Source organism: Dreissena polymorpha, chromosome 3, assembly GCF_020536995.1.
Source record: "Dreissena polymorpha isolate Duluth1 chromosome 3, UMN_Dpol_1.0, whole genome shotgun sequence".
NCBI classification, from domain to species: domain Eukaryota; kingdom Metazoa; phylum Mollusca; class Bivalvia; order Myida; family Dreissenidae; genus Dreissena; species Dreissena polymorpha.
This window is the reverse complement of record NC_068357.1, coordinates 66,341,031-66,362,264: the sequence shown is the minus strand read 5'-3', so window position 1 is coordinate 66,362,264 and position 21,234 is coordinate 66,341,031. Positions and strand designations below refer to the sequence as shown.

The window sequence follows — 21,234 nt, the reverse complement described above, 5'->3', positions numbered from 1 at the left end:
CAGAAGATTTGTCTTAATGATATCTTGGATGAGTTCGAAAATGGTTACGTTTGCTTGAAAAACATGGCCGCCAAGGGGCGGGGCATTTTTCCTTATATGGCTATATAAGGCTATAGTAAAATCTTGTTAACACTCTAGAGGCCACATTTATAGTCCAATCTTCATGAAACTCGGTCAGAAGATTCATCTCAATAATATCTTGGACGAGTTCAAAAATGATGCCGGTTGGTTGAAAAACATGGCCACAAGGGGGCGGGGCTATTTTCCTTATATTGCTATAGTAAAACCTTGTTAACACTCTAGAGGTCACATTTATTTTTGGATCATCATGAAACTTGGTCAGAAGATTTGTCTCAATGATATCTTGGATGGGTTCGAAAAAGGTTTTGGTTGCTCTAAAACATGGCCACCACGGGGGCGGGGCATTTTTCCTTATATGGCTATATATGGCTATAGTAAAACCTTGTTAACACTCTAGAGGCCACATTTATTGTCCAATCTTCATGAAATTTGGTCAGAAGATTGGTCTCAATGATATCTTGAATGGGTTTGAAAATAATTATGTTTGCTTAAAAAAAATGGCTTCCAAGGGGCGGGACATTTTTCCTAATATGGCTATAGTAAAATCTTGTTAACACTCTAGAGGCCACATTTACTGTCCGATCTTCATGAAACTTGGTCAAAAGATTCATCACGATAATATCTTGGAAGAGTCCAAAAATGATGCCGGTTGGTTGAAAAACATGGCTGCCAGGGGGCGGGGCATTTTTCCTTATATGGCTATAGTAAAACCATGTTAACACTCTAGAGGCCACATTTATTTTCCGATCTTTGTGAAACTTGGTCAGAAGATTTGTCCCAATAATATCTTGTTATCTCAGGTGAGCAACTTTGGGCCTTTAAGGCCCTCTTGTTTTATTTTGTCAATTTACCAAAACTGAAAAGGCCCCTTTAACGATTGTCCTTTAGTCTGCCTCTCTGTCCCACTGTCCCATCAGGCTGTCTGTCCCATTTTATTGTGCCTCATGCAATTGAAAAAGCCTTGGTGCTATATTGATGAACTTTTGCAACCCTATCCGCCAGAATGTAAATTTGCACACTTGAACGTTTTGATTCAGTTTTTTTCCAACGTAAGTGGAGTCTCAGACTTAAGCTGAATATGAGGGCATACTTGTCCTAGTTTTATGTGCATTAAAGCTCTGTGAGTTTTATTATACAGCATCCAATATTTTTCATATAATAGTTCTTGTACTGTAATATTTATAGATTGCCCAAACCTATATGACGTTTAATATCCTGCTAGTATATTTTTGGATTTCTTTTTTAATACTTTTTATGAAACATAAGGACTTAAAAATCTTTTCAGCATATATTACCAAAATATCAGTATTTCTAATGTTTTTTCAAAATAATGCATATCTAGCTGTTATTATTACATGAACAAAATAAGTTTCATTAGGAACTCTCTTTCTCAAGAAACTAATCCACATGCATCATGTGGGTATAAGGTTCAGCTTTAAACTTTTATCATCAGGTGATATCTGATATATAACTAGGTGCAGATGTTGCTATCAATCCAGCTAGAGAGGTAAGATGTCGGAAAGAAAGAAGTCCCAATGCAAATGAAGACTTAAGTTAACTGTCAAGAAAAAGTAGTCAAAACTATATTTTGCCCCTATATTTCTCTACCATTCCTTTTATTTCTATCGAAACCTGATAAGCATCTTGCATGCCAGTAAAACATGTTCTTAGCATATTTCATGATTATTAGGCCTAATTAAAGCGGGTATATACTTATAATTTTTTATATGTGTTTAATTGTAATATATTGATAAAATATGTTACAATAACACAAAATAGGCAAGAAAAATTATACATTAAAGCTGAATTTCATAAAATGCAGCAAAGACAAATTAGCGCCCCGAGCCGATTGTGACGTACATATTTTCCTACAATAACCGAAGCATTCGTCTTTGTATTAGGATCGGAGTTAGTGTTCGTGTGTCGTATGAATAGATATCGTTGCAGGAATTCAAATAAACCGTTAAACTAAGTTTAGATTCACATCGTGCATGTATGGTATACATGCTGGCGAATTCGGCTGTACAGCCGTTTTCAATTTCAGAATTAAATATCTGGCTTATTTCGCATTTTTCAACACATGTTCTTCTCTTCTTTTATTTTAATTTATATTGAAATATATATATAATAAGTTTTTTACACATTTTATATAAATTCATAAATATTTGACAAAATCGTATATACCCGCTTTAAATTAACAAAAAAATCTACATGTCAAATTTCCCAAAACACATGACAGTAAATAAAAATTTTCCAAGAATAAGCAATGCAACTTTTTTAGGTAAAAGAAATGCCTATTAAGTATGGTAAACTACATCATGTATATAAACCAAATAGATTAATTCTATTGGTACATATGTAGTATGCATTTACTTCTTCATTCTCTAATTATAGTCAAATATAAAAGTAGGATAGCTAAAATTATTTCACATGGATTTAAGATGCATCTAACTATTTTTACCTTAAGATAACCCCGAAGTCAACACACAAAACTCTTATTCCTTCAAATGTCAATTTTTGGTCTTATTTGATGTACGAAACTAGGTGTCACATTGTGATAGACTTAAATAATTAAAAAAAGATCCACATAATTGTTCAAATGTGCTGTCACTCAAAATAACTTTACATACATAAGTGAATTTTCTGGTTTATGTCTATTTTGTCATTTTAATACGATTTTGATTGTTTAGTTAAACAAAATGTTTTTGAGTTTATTTGCTTTCTTCAAGTTCCTAGCCAGTGATCAAACACAGGTCCCTTAAGCTGAACATGACCCCTTCACAAAAGGCAGTTTACACAAAGGCTCTTTTCAGTATTAAAAACAATGGCAAGGAAATATTAAAATTAATTTGTTAAAAAATGGATAACTACATGTATTGTTGTTACCTGTTTTGTCTTATCCCATGTTCATCGTACATCCTATATACATTTTTTACAATTTATATATGTAATATACTGTTTCACAATTTTGGAATAAATATATTTGTAATAAAAGGAGAAAACCTGCTTTTTGTTTTACAACTGAATGGGTCAAGGTTCCCTAAAATAAATGGGGAAAAAACCTAGAGGTAATGGTCAATGTGAAGGTCTGTACTCGTACTGAAACAGTCTCCTCCTAGAAGAATGCAATATATTTTTCTATATTTCAGGTTTGGGTTGTTTGGAACAACGGCTGATCCTCCCACAAACCCTGTGTTGAATGATATTGGAGTCATCCTGGCTGTCTTAAGGTATAACTATATTAACTTATCTTTTTTTTTATTCAATATAACACATACAATGTATACATGTATATGGTCATAAAACAAAGTGATACCATGTAGCAGCAATAATGTTCAAAACATGTTATACAAGATATGCTAATATATATTTTTTGACCTTGTGGATTTCTTTTGGTTAAAAAAAAGTTTAATGTGAATTTATTTCTTTGGTTGTTTGTGATAGGTGTTAAAAAAAAAAGAAAAACAATAGAATAGTTATGAATAAGGATGGGTTGCATAAAGTGGGTAGAAAACATACTGGACTTGTTTATGAAAGTTTAATGTGTTTCCATTTTTGTTCAAATATATGAAGTGTATCTTTGTTTAGGGCTATTTCTTTTTCAATTTGAATCTTCAGTTTTAAATAATTGATAAAACAGTTGATTGTGGGTATTTGTTTTCTGTTTTTCATGCTGAATATCAAATATTTCATTGATATAATTATGTAGTTCACATAACTTATCAATTGCAACAAGTACATTACTCTTAAAGCACTTAAGAAATTCAGCTGAAACTTCACAATCATGTGTCTTTGGACCTCTTGTGAGATGACTGATTAAGACTTGTGACTCTGATAAGCAATTTAGCACAATTATGCCCATGTTTGTACCTAGAAAATGCACATAAACATTTGCATGCAACAAGTCTGAACTGCAATTTAAAATGCCCCTGTTGTTCTCATGCAATTAATGTTAAAAAGTGTGCTAGCTAATCAATAACTATTGCATGGACCACCCTTGAAGAAACTTTGGATAAAACAAGCCTTCATTTTGGGGCCTGTTGGGTCAGGGTCACTGTTGCTAGAAATAGATTAAGAGATTATTTTGAATATGTTCAGGTAGGATGGAAATATTTTGATATTTGGATTAAATTTAATGTGTAGATAGCCTACATGCTGGTCTAGTGTGGGACTGCATTGGGGGCCAGACATAATGATTTACATGAAAACGCTTATTCGTTTTAATAAATTTAGTTTGATGGAGGTATTTTTCTGTAATTGTGTCTTAAAGTAGTGTTCATGCAGACCTCGTTGTTTAAAATACAGAGAAATATGTACCCAATATCTTTTTGATCCGTACCATGGTGGATGTTAAGTATCTGATTTGTATTCATTAAATAAATCAATTAAAACATTGATAAATTACACATACAGTCGCAAGTTTTGTATACCATCTGTTAAACAACATCTATTCATTACTTTGTATTTATATGCATATCTACTTGTGAAACAACATCAATTTGTATGTACATGTATTATATCTACCAAAATGTATTTTGAATAAGGATAAAAGTAGTTAAAAGCCATTATTGTACATAGTTTGTGTATATTGTGTATTTTTTTACAGCGGCCTGTATTTACTTAAATAAAATTGTTACGAGTTTGAGTCTTAGGGGCGATTGCATTTGGGGTCAGATGGGTGAAAGTCAAGGTGTTGTTTCAGTGCGGTTCTGTTTTCCATGGTGAAGAATACCATCAGCACAGAGGGGCTGGACCAGACTGTTACCCTTAGCGATGTTAATGAAACCAGTCCACTCATTCAGGTAGAACTGTTGTCTGATCACTGGGCTGGTACATTCTTATTAAAATCAAGTCACCATGTCTGCTTGATAAGATGTTGAAACCATCAGTCTCAGACTTGCTTTTATTTTGGAGCCAGTAAACACTTTTGTCCATTAATAGCAATCATAATAATGCAATTATCTACATGTAGCATTTTATCCAATCATTTAACTTGAGTTTAGCACATGTATTTACTGTTAACCTTTTTAACACAAACAGCACATGGCATATTTTGAAGTGTTTGCATTGGCAAAAGACCAAAATGAAAGATATGTTAGCACTAGGTATTAATCTTTAGCATTATTTAACTTATACAAATTATAAAATGAAAAACTACTTCAAGGATCAAATGAATTTGAAGTATACAAGGTTTTGAGAGATTACTTACCCGGCATATATTTGGGATATTTTTTAACTGTCTACATGAACAACATTCCTTTGATAATCAAATTCACAAACAATCAGTGAACCTGATTAATAAATTTCTTTGGTTTCCATCGTTTATTTAAGCATGTAATTATGCAGCATTTCTAAATCATGCATGACTGAAAGAGTTTATAACATTGAAAATGTAATTATCCATAAAGTGATCAACACTTTGATTGTTCACAGAGAATTCCCCCAGGTACATTGAATGGGTCTGTACACATGCCGAAACAATCGGAAGATCATGACGTAATAGTCTTTCCAAAAGCAAAAAGAGTAAATTCCTTTGTTCCTATTTTGCCTTTCTGCATCCCATCAGATCCTTTTGCCGATACGTAGCACATATGAGTCGCGTTCTGAGAAAACTGGGCATAATGCTTGTGCGTAAAGTGTCGTCCCAGATTAGCCTGTGCAGTCCGCACTTTCCGCTGTTATGACATTTTTCGTAAAAATGAAGTTTTTTCTTAGCAAAAAATCCAATTTAGGCGGAAAGTGTCGTCTCACATTTACCTGTGCTGACTGCACAGGCTAATCTGGGACGCTCAGTTTACTCACATGCATTATGCCCAGTTTTCTCAGAACACGACTCATATATAACAGCTTGTAATTTCTACCCTCCAGCACTTGCTCAACTTATTAACGATTTCAAAATGAACATGTCGTTACTGTTTGCATGTCAGAGGTAGAAGGAAAATTAATTAGTTTGAAGAAATTTTTATGACAAGGTATGTTTAAAATAGATAGACTTTTCTGGTAATTGTTGCTTCAGGCAGTAAACTGTTATTCTCTTCACATCAAAATACTACTCTTACAGTGCCAGTATTTGATGAAATCTGTTGAAAATTGTATTGAATTATTTTTAGCTCATCTTTTTTTTTTTTTTAAATTATGAGCTATTGTCATCACCTTGGCGTCGGCGTCTGCGTTGGCGTCCGGTTAAGTTTTGCATTTAGGTCCACTTTTCTCATAAAGTATCAATGCTATTGCATTCAAACTGCGTACACTTACTTACTATCATGAGGAGACTGGGCAGGCAAAGTAAGATAGCTCTGGCTTGCATTTTGACAGAATTATGTTCCCTTTTTATACATAAAAAATTGAAAATTTTGGTAAAGTTTTGTGTTTAGGTCCATTTTATTCCTTAAGTATCAAAGCTATTGCTTTCATACTTGCAACACTTACTAACTATTATAAGGGGACTGTGCAGGCAAAGTTATGTAACTCTGACTGGCATTTTGACAGAATTATGTGCCCTTTTTATACTTAGAAAATTGAAAATTTGGTTAAGTTTTGTGTTTAGGTCCATTTTTTTCCTAAAGAATCAAAGCTATTGCTTTTATACTTGCAACACTTACTAACTATCGTAAGGAGACTGTGCAGGCAAAGTTATGTAACTCCGACTGGCATTTTGACGGAATTATGGGCCCTTTATACTGGAAAATTTGGTTAAGTTTTGTGTTTTGGTCCACTTTACCCCTAAAGTATCATAGATAGTGCTTTCATACATGGAAAACTCGCAAACTATCATAAGGGGACAGTAAAGGACAAGTTGCATAACTCTGGTTGTCATTTTTACGGAATTATGGCCCTTTTTTGACTGAGTAACTTTGAATATATGGTTACATTTTGTGTTAAGATCCACTTTACTTCTAAAGTATCAAGGCTATTGCTTTCAAACTTAAAATATTTCATGCTATCATGAGGGTACTGTACCTGGCAAGTTGAATTTTACCTTGACCTTTGAATGACCTTAACTCTCAAGGTCAAATTATTAAATTTTGCTAAAATTGCCATAACTTCTTTATTTATGATTAGATTTGATTGATACTTTGACAAAACAACTCTTACCTGACATACCACAAAAGACTCCACCCAAACCATCCCCCCCCCCCACCGAATCCCCCCCTCAATCCCCCCCACCCCAATAGTTTTTTTTTTAAGATCATCTAATAAATGACCATCACACCCTCACACTATACCCCCCCCCCCCCCCCCCCCCCACCCCAAAAAATAATTGTTATGCTCCCGGTAGGGTGGCATATAGCAGTTAAACTGTCCGTCAGTATGTCAGTCAGTCTGTCTGTCCGTCCGAAAAAAACTTTAACATTGGCCATTACTTTTTCACTATTGAAGATAGCAACTTGATATTTGGCATGCATGTGTATCTCATGGAGCTGCACATTTTGAGTGGTGAAAGGTCAAGGTCATTCTTTAAGGTCAAATTAATTTGATCTATCTTTACTACCGGTAGCTTAAGAAACACTGCAACAGACATTCTCACACTTTTATGAAAGCATTGATAAACACATCTTTCAGGTTGCTGTGGCGTAATGGATATGATGTCCGCTTATCGACCGGGAGGTCACAGATTTGATTCCTATTGTCTGAGTGTTTTTAAGATGTCCCTTATAGTTATAGACACGGAAAAGTAGTTCACTCCAGGAAACTGAACAAGCCTTCCAATAAGCCTTAGTTTTCAATGCAATTAAGCTAAAATAGACAGGTTAAAACAAAGTACTTTAGTACAATAATATGTATCTTTGAGATATCATTGCTTACATGTATCTATGAAGTGTCATTTTAAATTGTATACAAGCTAGCACTGTGAATATGATGTACACAAGTTAACATACTGAAATATAGTATAATTGAAAGCTTGTAGAAAAATATATCTATGGTGTTGTTGAACCTGTGAAACGCATGCGCCTACGGAAGCTGTAATTAGATATGGGAAGGTGTCTGAGCTGGTATATGATGCAATTTAAGTTTAGTAGTCAAGGGTAGAGTGGAAAACTTGTGTAAAATCAACCTCTCCTGGTCTAGTTAAGGTGGTACAATATCATGTTTTTGTTTTGTTTAGCAGAATAAGGATGGCTCCATAGCAGACAGTGGGGAAGTTCAAAGCGGTTCTTACATTGACAGGATGAGCCCAGGTGCAAAAAGAATTTTGTAAGTCAGGTCTCTCAATGCTTTTTGCTGGTGTCACCTTAGTAGACTACTTTAAAGATGACAAAATAGGCTAAACAACTCGTTTTACTTGCTTTTTACAAAAACCTAAACTTGTTAAACTTCATGCCAACACATTATGTGTATTGCAATATTTGAAAATACAGTCAACTAATATGAGGTTATGCTTCAATTTTCTTATCAGTATCTATCTTAATTTGACACTGTAAAAGTTAAACTATTTCAAGGGTAACATTAAGAGTCATTACAAAATAGAATATATTTGTATACAGTGTAAGTATATATTCATGTCATGTCCATAACTTTTTTGTGCATGATGGTATTTTTTAATAAAAACGCACAAATGATCATCATATCAATAAAAAGCGTGGCATGCAATAATCATGTTAGTTGCCTTTAGTTTTTGCATAGTCATTAAATATTGTGAAAGTTTATGCTTTTGTGGAAAACAAACTTGAAGCATATCTAGTTTTACACAGTTTTTCATGCAAAAGCCATCATTCTCTTATAATTTTCTTGATTTAGGCATTTTTGCATATGGATTGTTTCCGCCTAATGTTTATTTTGGAGCTATGCGTGACCCCACACCTTCCCGTCCATATGTCTATTACCAGCAATTATTCCGTCTATTATTATATAAATGACTTTGATGAAATAAAACCATGATAATGTCTTTTCAAGATTTACAATTAAATGAGTCGCGTTCTGAGAAAACTGGGCATAATGCATGTGCGTAAAGTGTCGTCCCAGATTAGCCTGTGCGATCCGCACAGGCTAATCAGGGATGACACTTTACGCTTTTATGACATTTTTCGTTAAAATGAAGTCTCATCTTAGCAAAAATCCAATTTGAACGGAAAGTGTCGTCCCTGATTAGCCTATGCGGACTGCACAGGCTAATCTGGGACAACACTTTACGCACATGCATTATGCCAAGTTTTCTCAGAACACGACTCAAATAATGTGAAATCACTTCTTTCTGTTTCGCAGTGGCATTTCCCTTTCCTTGGTGTCAGGGGTGTTCTATGGCCAGATGTTCACGCCCTCCATCTACATAATGGATAACTACATGGTTAATAATGGAACAGAAAAAGTTAGTCAAGAAGGTAACACCACTTTCTTTTCGCTTCTCTAGAAACTATTGCATGCATCTATATATAGACTAGACAAAGTCCTGACAAAATGCTGGCGAATCTGTCTACTACACTGTATTATTCTTCTGATTAAACTTGCACCAAGCTTGACTATCAAAAAAAAATATATTAACTTTAAAAAAAATGTGAATTTAAAAAAAGATATAAACTTATGCCCATTTAAAAAGATGTACTGTTGATATAGGTCAATTTATTTCACTATTTATGCTAAAAAAAATAATCTGTAGAAACATTTTTTTTTAAATATTGCTTAATGTTGATTTACAGCTCTTGATTATGTGTTCTCAACTTTCACTGGTATCCTTGCAACAAGTACCGTATACTTCCTCATATATGCTGCCATACAAAAGAACCAACCAAAGGTGTATCCCAGAGCGATTCTTCCTGGATTCGTATCAGGCCTGATGTGGTCCATTGCATGTTCCGGTTGGTTTGTGGCCAACAAGGTCCTATCGGAGGCGGTTGCCTTTCCAATTATCAGCACGGGTCCTGGTGTAATAGCCTCCATTCTCGGTGTTTTTGTCTTCAAGGAGATTACGGTACTTTGGTCACTAAAATTCACAGTTTGGTCTAGATGATGTCTTATTTGCTTGTAGCTTACATTACTACCATAAATTAAAAATAACTACTTTTTTCTTGTTTGTTTTTTTACATTAAAATCAAAACATACCAAAAGAGAGTCATTCAAGGATTGTATTTGACAAACCTTGTTTTATTATCTAAGAAAAAATTATATTTAATGCCCCAGAATATTTCTATTACCAGGAGTGTGTCTGCACTTTTTGGATTCAAGTCTCTCACTCATACAGTTTTCATCTGATCAGCACCAGATTTTAAGAAGATAGACGATATTAAACGGCAATATTGCATTCCTATATATAATTTAGACACATTAAACGAGATTGAAGACAGCCAAATACAGTTTGTCATAAATGATCAACTTTTCTTAGAAACACTTTTAATGGAGATTAGAGGAAAGACCATCTCTTATTCAAGTCACAGAGCAAAATTAAGAAGAACACATGAAAGTATATTAATATCAAAAATTGAAATATTAGAGCAATCACTGACTGAAGAAAATAAGGAATTATTAATAACACTAAAAAATGAACTAGAAACTATTAGACAAGAAACTATGAAGGGTTGCTTTATACGTTCCTGTTCAGACTGGATAGATAATGGAGAAAAACCTACTAAAATGTTTTGTAACTTGGAAAAACGTAATTTCCTTTCCAAAAATATATCCTGTATTCAGAGAGAAGATGGAACATTTATATAAAGAACCTGAAACATTCTTAAGGAAGCGAACTGCTTTTACAAAACTTTATATTCAGAACAACCCACAACCAACCCTGATCTCAAAAATGAATTTAAAAATGATGAATTGCCCAAATTAACAAATTTAGAGGCGGACATGTTAGAGGGTATTCTTACCTTACAAGAGGTGGCAGTTACGCTTAAACACATGAAAAATGACAAAAGTCCAGGCTCCGATGGATTCTCTGCAAATTTCTTTAAAGTTTTTTGGAAAAAATTGGGGGTATTTGTTGTAAGAAGCATTAATTATTCATATAATATAGGGTCACTTTCAATAACTCAAAAGCAGGGAATTATAACTTGTATTCCAAAGGAGGGTAAGCCTAAACAATTTTGAAAAAATTGGAGACCAATTTGCCTGTTGAACACAGTTTATAAATTAGCATCAGGAACGATAGCTAACAGACTTAAGTCAACCTTAAACAAATTAGTGAATAATGACCAAACTGGTTTCATTAAAGGCAGGTACATGGGAGATAACACACGATTATTATATGATATTATGAGCTATACTGAGTGCAACCAAATCCCTGGCCTACTGATGCTAATTGATTTCGAAAAAGCGTTCGATACTTTATCATTTAGTTTTATAAAACAAGTGTTTGATTTTTTTAACTTTGGGCCAATGTTTAAGAACTGGATAGCGCTTTTTTTTTTATAATATGGAAAATGCAGTCCAGTTGAATGGGTTTTTGTCAGACTTCTTTATGATAGGACGAGGTTGTCGTCAGGGAGACCCTATTTCAGCATATATATTTATCCTTTGTGCAGAAATACTAGCTATTAAAATAAGAAAATGTAAGCAAATGAAGGGAATAACAATTGACAACAAAGAATATAAGATAATATATCACAATTTGCTGATGATACCTATTTATTAATGGACGGGTCAGAAGAAACCTTGAATATTGCATTACAATTGTTGCACTCCTTCTCACAATATTCAGGCCTGAATGTAAATTTTGAAAAAACTCATGTTGTCTGGATAGGAGCCTTAAAATACAGCACACAATCCATAAAAGCAAGATGGAAACTAGTATGGGGATGTACCCAATTTAAATTATTAGGTTTAACTTTCGATGTTGATCTACCTAAAATGATTGAGCAAAATTATAATGACAAATTAGTTAAATTAGAAAATATCATTGCACATTGGAACAGAAGAGAGCTAACTCCCTTAGGTAGGATAACTGTTGTTAAGACCTTGATACTTCCAATGTTTATTCACCTGTTTGTCTCTTTGCCACAACCCAGAGAGGCTATTTGTAAAGTTTTAAATGATAAAGTTCTCAAATTTGTGTGGCAAGGGCCTTCAAAAATCAAAGCAAAAGTCATAACAAAAGATTTTGATGAAGGGGGACTCAAAATGGTGGACATAAATGCATTTATAAAAAGTTTAAAATTATCATGGATAAGAAAAGTTATTCAAGGCCAGAACAAATTTACATCCTTGGCTAAAAAGTTAATAGATTTTAATATACTATGTAATACAGGCAGTTTATACGCAATTTCAGCTGTTAAAAATATAACCAACGCTTTTTGGATAGATGTTTTAACAATATATTCTGACTTTGTTAAGAGTATTAATATTGACTCTGTTGATAAACTTGTAGATATGCCTTTGTTTTTTAATAACTGTTTATTAATCAACAATAAATACATTTTTTGGAAATATTGGTATGATGATGGCATTCGGTTTGTTAAAGATATTATTAAAGACAGTGGGCAGATTTTGTCACTGCAAGAGCTACAAGCAAAAATGAATAAACCGGTAAACTTTTTACATTATGAAGGTATAAAAAAGGTTCTTTCCACATACATTGTCTCGGTGCAAAATGTAAAATTAAAAGATTATAAAGTACATTCATATCCCATTTTGTCGACCTATATAAAACCTATCATTCTGAATTCTTGTAATAAGTTACTATACAATATGTTAAAAGAGAACTCTGAAATCCCCACATGCCAAACAAAATGGAATGAATACTTTGCAGATGATTCCATACAATGGAAAAATGTCCATGGACAAGTGTTTAAAAAAACGAATAATACATATATTCAATGGTTACAAACTAGAATTATCCACAGAATATTGGGAACAAACTCACACCTTTTTAAAATGGGCTTGTCCGATAGTAAAACATGCACTTTTTGCAAAATGTCAGAAGAAACAATTACCCATTTATTCTGGGATTGTAACACAGTAAAAATACTTATTAAAGATATCTCGGATAGCTTAAAAAACGCAAAGATACAAATAGTAATAAACAGCAAAATGTTCCTTCTTGGTGATACAAACGTAAATGACAGCTGCTTTATTCTTTTCATGGAAGTTAAAAAGTACATTTTTGAATGCAAAAGGAAAGAAGTAATTCCAAATTTTCAGGGACTTAAGGCTAGCCTAAAATTATCTTTAAATATATATGCAAACACAACAAATGAATCAAATAAAGGAATTTTTTGGAAAGTTATAGTTTGCAAAAGGAGGTTAGAGTTGTTTCCCTTTGAGGGAGGACGTGTTATTTTTGGACAGAGCAAAAAAATAAATAAAACATAGTAAAGTGAATATTTTCACTGGATTAAAGTGGTATTTGTGAAAAATGGAAGTTTTCTTGTAACGAGGTAATACGACTTCATTTAAAATTGAAAAACAACTACAATGTAAAAACTTTTTATAGTGCACATGGTCACGCTATGCTTCAAAAGAGGATGTCGCCATATTGAATGTGTACATTTTGACATATGTGTAAACTGACAATAATACACACGCCTGCACAACAAGATCAAAATATGTATACTTCTCAAAAGAAAATAGTAAATGGCGGATAAGCGAAAGCACATTAGTACAAGCGGGAGTGAGTTAGAGTCAAGTATAAGTGAAGTAGTGGTAGAAAAACAAAAGAAGAAAAAAGGTAAAATAGTCGCATCAAAAGGAAAAACGATCCCTGAAACACAGGGTGAAAGTATAGAGAGCCAAATTCAAGATTTGAAAGTCGAACTGAAATTGATGAGCGATAAGTTGACATCGTTTATAGATAAAAACGACTCATTTACAAAGGAATTGGTAACTAAAATAACAACACAGGTTAAAGCAGAAATAGTTAAGCCATTTGAAAAGAGAATTGAAATTCTAGAAGCAAAGTTGTTCGAAAAGAGCTCGACAGTGACAAATTAAATAGGAAAATTGAAAGCCTTGAAAATGATCTGAAGAAAGCAAAGGAAAGTGAACAACATGACAAAACATGCATAATTAGGGTCATGGAAAAACAATCAGGTAAACTCAACGAGCTTGAGCAGTATGGAAGACGGAATAATATCCGGATAGCAGGGTTAGCCGAAGCGAGCAATACTAACAATAACAATAAAACGACAAGTGAAACGGCAGAAGACACTAGCAAGGCAATAATAAAATTTCTAAATGAGAAGATCGAGGGGCTTAATCTTTGCATAAACGATATTGACATAGCACATCGACTAGGCAAGAGAGATACCAATAGTAAACCAAGAGCAGCAATTGTGAAATTCGTGTCCAGGTACAAGAGAGATCAAGTGATGAAAAATAGAAGGTGCCTGAAAGGTTCTGGCATCTTTCTAAATGACGACCTAACAAAGCTGAACCAAGCTGTTTTGATGTCAATAAAACGTAAACTGAACCAAGAACGAAATGAAACAGCTTGGTCCTGGGAAGGGAAATTGTACGTGAAAACAGCAAGTGGTACAATTACCCAAGTACGATTTGACGAGTACAGCAAATGGACAGGGCCAGAATGGAACACCATACTCAAACAGTTTAACAATTCATAATATGTGTGCACTCTATCTTTCATCGAACAGTATACGCATAAGCGTTTTTCACGAGGAAACGATGCTTGAAACCATGCACTGGTGATTTTTGTTAAAGGGATATGTTGAATCATAATTTTGTCACATTTATAAGACATCAAGCTCTCCTAAAAATAGAAAATAATAGTTAACGAATTATTTGTATATTGACATACAGTAGTTTTTTTGTGTTTTTCAGCTTATAAAAACAAAGTTCGTTTATCAATGCATAAAAGCGTTCGTTAACTGTATTATAAATACATAATTACAGTTTAACTATATGCGTTTGTGTGAATTTTAAATACGATTTTGGATAGCTATGTACAATCTAATGAATTATTTGTATACTGCAAAAGGCTAGTTTTTTTCAATCTATATCAAAAAATAAGTTTTTTTTATTAATGCAAAAAATTATAAAGCGGCAAAAAGGTATTATTTGTAAAATATGTAATAAGATGTTCAAGTAGACCGATTTTATATGAATGCACCTATAACAATTAGAATGATAAAATATATGCATGCATTTTTGTAATATATAGCAAGTGGTCCGAATGCTAATCTAATAGATTTTTTTCGCTTTTTTCGCTCCATTAGATAAGCTGATAATCGGATAGTTATGCAACAGGACATTTGTTTAATTTGTCAATTAGGATAGCAATCGATACAAACTTTTGATATGCTTATTGTGTCCAAAATAAGGCTAATCTAATGTGTTTTCGCCTTTTTAGCTTCATTAGATTAACCGATTATTGGATAATATTGTGACAAGTAAACGTCCTAAAAATCAATTATAGATACATAATTGTAGTGATGCTATATACATTTGGTATCCTTGATTAACTCTTTTCAAGGTAACCACTTACATGTAGAAAAACGTTATCATCTTGGATGTAGTTGCATGAAGACACAATCATATTGTTCAGCGATGCATAATGTATTGATACAGACAGTCCAGGCGTGGATAAATTTTATCAAATTGTAAAACATCAAAATTGCAAAAGAATACATTCTAGATCACCCTCGAAGTTATAGTGTGTCTTTTATTTAGTGGTGATAATGATTTTGACCATAATGTTGTTGTTTTTCTTGGTGTTATTGTACTGTATACGAATATATATGTGTTTAGTTTTTGTAAGACAAACAAATTTACTCTCACAAGTGCAAACGCACGCACGCACACACGCGCGCACGCACGCACACACACACACACACACACGCACTAAGACACACACACACACACACACACGCACGCACGCACGCACACACACACACGCGCACACGCACACGCACACACACCCTCACACACACACACACACACACACACACACAATCACTCCGATTGATTAGCTAATTATCCGATATTTATGCTACAGGATACGTGTTTAACTTGTTGAATAGTATGCATTTACTATAGATCTAATGCAGATTTGTACCAAGTTGTTAAAAATGTAAACAGATAAATGATAAGATGGCAAAAGATTAAACTGGTAGTATGCTATTTGTACCCAAAATAAGACTAGTCCAATGTGTTATTAATCATTTAAACTGCATAAGATTAACCGATTATCGGATATTATTGCAAACTTTCTATAAATCAATTATAGATAATATTTATAGTTTCGTTACATATATTTAAGTGAATTTAACTACGATTTGTTGACATCTTTGATTAACTTAATCTTTTAAAGTAACCACTAACATATGGCAAAACGATATCATCTTGGATGCAGTTGCATGAAGACACAGTTATAGTGTTCAACGGGGCATAATAATTGATACATACGGTTCTTACGTGGAGAACTTTTACCAAATTGTGAAGCCTCAAAATTGAAAAAGAATGTATCCTAGATTACCCCCGATGCTATCGTTTTTTTCAGTGGTGATAATGATTTTGATCATAGTGTTGTTGTTTTTCTTGGTGTTATTGTACTGTATACGAACATGTATGTAATTAGTCTTCTTTAGAGAAAAACAAATCGGCTCGCACAAGTGCAAATACAAACCCACACGCGCACACACGCACGCGCATACACGCACGCACGCACGCGCATACACCAAACACACACACATTCACACACAATACCGCGTGCGCACACGCACGAACGAATGCACGTACGCTTTTCTGGAATTTTTATACGTTTGCATCCATAGATAGACATCCATATAAGTTGAGCTTAATGACTTATAGAAAAGAAAAAATGACAAAAGTAACAAACCACGCAAAAGAAATAATACACTCACATTGAACATGAAGTATATATGTGTATGTGTATATATGTATATGTATATGTATATATATACATTTTTACACTCATGAGCTAATTATATTCCTTTTTTCATAAATATTTCATTTATACAAAAACTAACGACCACGCACTATTTTTTTATTATACATGTTATTCATGTCTTTAAACTCGTTTTTAACACAACTCTCTCATCTTAATAGGCAAGATCCATTATACATTATCCATTATTTCTTTTTACTTCTTCTTTCTATGGAATATTCATCTGTTTGTATCCCTAATTTTTGTTTTCTATTTTTGCTCGTATGTGTAAACATCTTATGTCTTATAATAGAGACTAACTGGATATGTTTAAAAAAAGAAACTAACTGGACAAGCACACACAAACTATCATTAACATCACCCTCCACCTTTTTAAATGATTAAATTATGTACTTTAAATGCTAAAGGGCTAAACAACAAAGACAAACGCATTAAAATCTTCAAATGGTTAGACGACAAAAAATATAGTATATGCCTATTACAAGAAAGTCACTTGACACATACGTTAGCACAAACCTTAAAAGATGAATGGGACGGAGAAATTTATCTCAGTGGAGAACATACAAATAAACAAGGCATTGCCTTTCTGATAAAAAATAATATAGGTGTCACAGTCGATAACTTTAAGGAAATAATAATTGGCAGACAAGCAAGTATAGATATCAAAATACACGAAACACAAATAACATTAATCAACGTCTACGGCCCTAACATAGACGATTCCACATTTTACGAAACATTACAATCCTTTATAATCAATAACCACGATAAAAATATTATAATCGGTGGTGATTTCAATACTGTCCTGAACCCATTATTAGATAAAAAGAATGGAAACCTTTATACTCATACTAAAATAGAAACATTTTAAACAACATAATTGAAAACTACAATATGATAGATATCTGGCGTACAATATACCCAAACGAAAGCAAATTCACCTGGCACTCAAACACAAAACCAACAATATTTTGTAGATTAGACTATTTTTTAATATCTGAATCACTTTGCAACATAATTGACACATGTAACATAAAACCAGGGTTTATGACTGACCACTCTCTAGTTGAACTTAAACTGCACAATATACAACCTGAAAGAGGCCCAGGATACTTTAAAATTAACAACAGCATCTTATTAGATACACAATATCAAACACAAATAAAACAGGAAATATTAAATACAGTTCAAAATAATAAAGATGCAAACCCAAACACCTTATGGGAAGTAATTAAAGGAAATATACGTAACACAACAATTAGATACACATCATTTAAACAAAAAGAAACACACAAACTTGAAAATGAAACCATCAAAACCATTGAAACACTTGAAAAACAATTGCATCAAACAAACACAAATGATACCACCGACATTGAAAATGAAATAACTTTAAAAAAGCAAATATTAGATGGAATTTATCATACACATCTCAATGGAATAATACTAAGAGCGCGTGCACAGCATGTTGAACACAATGAAAAAAATACAAAATATTTCGCAAACATTGAAAAACGTAGAAGTGAACAAAAAACTGTACACAAATTAGTAGTCAATGGCAAAGATATAACAAACAGAACTCAAATACTAGAAGAACAACGTTTATTTTTCGAAACCCTCTATAAACGAAAAAATGTTGAAAATAACACCCTTTTTAAAAATACACATCACGCTTTAAACCAGGAGGAAAAACAATTGTGCGACGGATTGCTTAATGAATATGAATGTGGATTAGCTCTAAAAGAAATGCAAAATAACAAAAGCCCAGGATCTGATGGCATCACAATCGAATTTTATAAAATATTCTGGAATGATATAAAAGCACATCTAATTAATTCACTTAACTATTCATTTAACAACGAAAACTTAACTACGCTACAAAAACAAGGTATTATATCACTTATTCCAAAACCCGGAAAAAACTTAGAATCCTTAGCAAACTGGCGCCCGATTAGTTTACTAAACAATGATTATAAAATTGCAACTAAAACTATAGCAAACAGAATAAAAAAAATATTACCAACAATCATTTCAAAATCTCAATCTGGTTTCATAAAAGGACGTTACATTGGTGAAAACGTTCGTCTTATCCAAGAATGCATAAACTATTTCAACAATTCAAATAATCCTGGTCTAATATTCTTTGCAGACTTTGAAAAGGCATTCGATTCGCTTGATCATTCATTTATGTTCTCTTGCTTAGAAAATATGAACTTTGGTGAAAGTCTCATTCAATGGGTCAAACTGTTCTATACCGATATTAACAGTATAATTATTAATAATGGCTTCTTTTCGAACAGTTTTAACATCGAACGAGGGGTTCGACAAGGATGTCCACTCTCATCATCGCTATTTATTATTTGCATCGAGTATCTATCACATCACATCCAATCAAATAAACACATAAAAGGCATATCACTAGAACCTGACGAAGAAATCAAACAATCCCTATTTGCTGACGATGCAACTTATTTTTTAAATGACAATTACGATTCTTTCCATAACCTAATAGAGTCGCTAACCCTTTACGGAATGACATCGGGTCTTAAACTAAACAAAAGTAAATGCACTGTGCTTCGAGTAGGTAAATTAAAACAAAGTAATGTTCAATATAAAAAAGAAATGAAATTTAATTGGACATCCGATGAAGCCACAACGTTAGGAATTACTTTCACAAATAATGAAAAGGATACAGTTCTTAAAAACATACTACCTAAATTACAGAATTTTAAAAACTGCTTAAAATCATGGCATCATCGTAAACTTACACTAATCGGAAAAAACACAGTATTGAAAACGTTTGCACTTCCTAAATTGATATATGTTTTAACAGTCCTCCCAAATCCACCAAATAATGTTATTAACGATATAAAATCAGCAATATTTAACTTCATATGGGACGGTAAACCTGATAAAATAAAAAGAACTCAGTTAATTCAATCTGTAGAAAATGGAGGTATTCAATTAACGAACATTGACTCATTCTTGAATGCAATCAAATGCAGCTGGGTTAAAAGATACCTAGATAATACCAATACGAGTAAATGGAAATTATTCTACCAGAAAATCCTAAAAAAATATGGTGACTCCTTAATCTTTGAATGTAACATCAGCAATACTATCTTACATGACATTGCAAACGAAAACATATTTCTATCTGATGTTCTATCAGCGTGGAGTGATGTCACTCATAACTTAGAAACCCAAACTAGCAGTAAAACAATTCTATGGAACAATAAAGACATAACTTCAAACAATAAGACGCTTTTCTATAAAGACTGGTTTGAACGAAGCATTAAATATGTCGACCAATTATATGACTACAGAATTAAGGATTTCTACTCTTTTGATAATATATGCTACATATACGGAATACCTTCAAATAATTTTCTGAAGTACTACACACTAATCAAAAGTATACCCATACATATTAAATCTGAAATCAATACAAATAATACACCATGTACTCAAACAACATTTGTAGAAAACATACTTGGAAGAAAAAACAAAACAAATAAAATATTTTACACACTACAAATTAAAAACCCTACAGAAAACTCCAAAATCCAAAATAAATGGCAAGTCCTTTTTGAAGAAAATGAACTTAATTGGAAACACATATTTACCATGCCATATAAAGCAACTATTGAAAGCACACTGAGAAATTTTCAATATAAATACATCCATAGAATTATAGCTACAAAGAAATATCTCTTTAAATGCAAATTAGCTAACTCAAATCTGTGTGACTTCTGCTTTGAAAACATTGAAACTATAGAACATCTTTTTTGGGAGTGCAAACACATCCAGCCTATTTGGAATCAATTAATATCTTTTCTTGAACAACAACAACTTAACGTTAAACTATCTTTCTTAAATGTAAGTTTCGGAATTAACTCATTGAAATCAATAGACTGTAATAATATTGTGAATTTTATGGTTATATTGATGAAATATTTTATCTTAAACATGAAGTACAAAAAACAAGTACCAAATTTTAATTGCTTTGTCCATAGTCTTAAACTAAAAATCCAGATTGAGAAAGAAATAGCCCTCAGTAATGACACATTACAAATCTTTGAACAAAAATGGAATCGGATTAAATTCTCATAATGTTTTGTCCACTTATATACATTTTACCCTAATGTTAGTTTATCTCTCTAAAATAGTTTTGTTTATTTATTTTTTTTTAATTTTTATTTTTTAATCTGACAAGATCATTGTGAATATAAAACAAAAAACACAAGTCCAGTATGCTTTCTTCCGACTTTATACAACTCATCATTTTTCATAACTATTACTCTGTTGTGCTTTTCTTTTCTCTCTAAAAAAAAAATATATATATATTAGCATATCTTGTA

General features: G+C 32.7%; 2 protein-coding genes across 7 annotated transcripts in view; both read left to right on the top strand.

The window, feature by feature from the left end:
- Positions 1-21,234, top strand: part of LOC127874551 (transmembrane protein 144-like) — a 29,889-nt gene that overhangs the window by 5,274 nt on the left and 3,381 nt on the right. Inside the window, exons 5-10 of one of the 6 annotated variants that reach the window (XM_052418928.1) lie at positions 3,231-3,311; positions 4,784-4,883; positions 5,515-5,577; positions 8,192-8,277; positions 9,286-9,401; positions 9,717-9,988. In XM_052418928.1, coding sequence (XP_052274888.1) covers positions 3,231-3,311; positions 4,784-4,883; positions 5,515-5,577; positions 8,192-8,277; positions 9,286-9,401; positions 9,717-9,988 — 718 coding nt within the window. Of the gene's footprint in view, positions 1-3,230; positions 3,312-4,783; positions 4,884-5,514; positions 5,605-8,188; positions 8,278-9,285; positions 9,402-9,716; positions 9,989-21,234 lie in introns of all 6 variants that reach the window. The other 5 variants (XM_052418927.1, XM_052418925.1, XM_052418924.1 and 2 more) reach the window with 5 other exon arrangements.
- LOC127874550 (uncharacterized) lies at positions 11,452-16,104 on the top strand. The gene has a single exon (XM_052418923.1). It carries the CDS (start codon positions 11,647-11,649, stop codon positions 13,321-13,323), a length of 1,677 nt encoding a protein of 558 aa, XP_052274883.1. The 5' UTR covers positions 11,452-11,646; the 3' UTR covers positions 13,324-16,104.

Coding starts and splice junctions, on each gene's coding strand:
- LOC127874550 (XM_052418923.1), top strand. CDS start 11,647: ATGGACGGGTCAGAAGAAACCTTGAATATTGCATTACAATTGTTGCAC.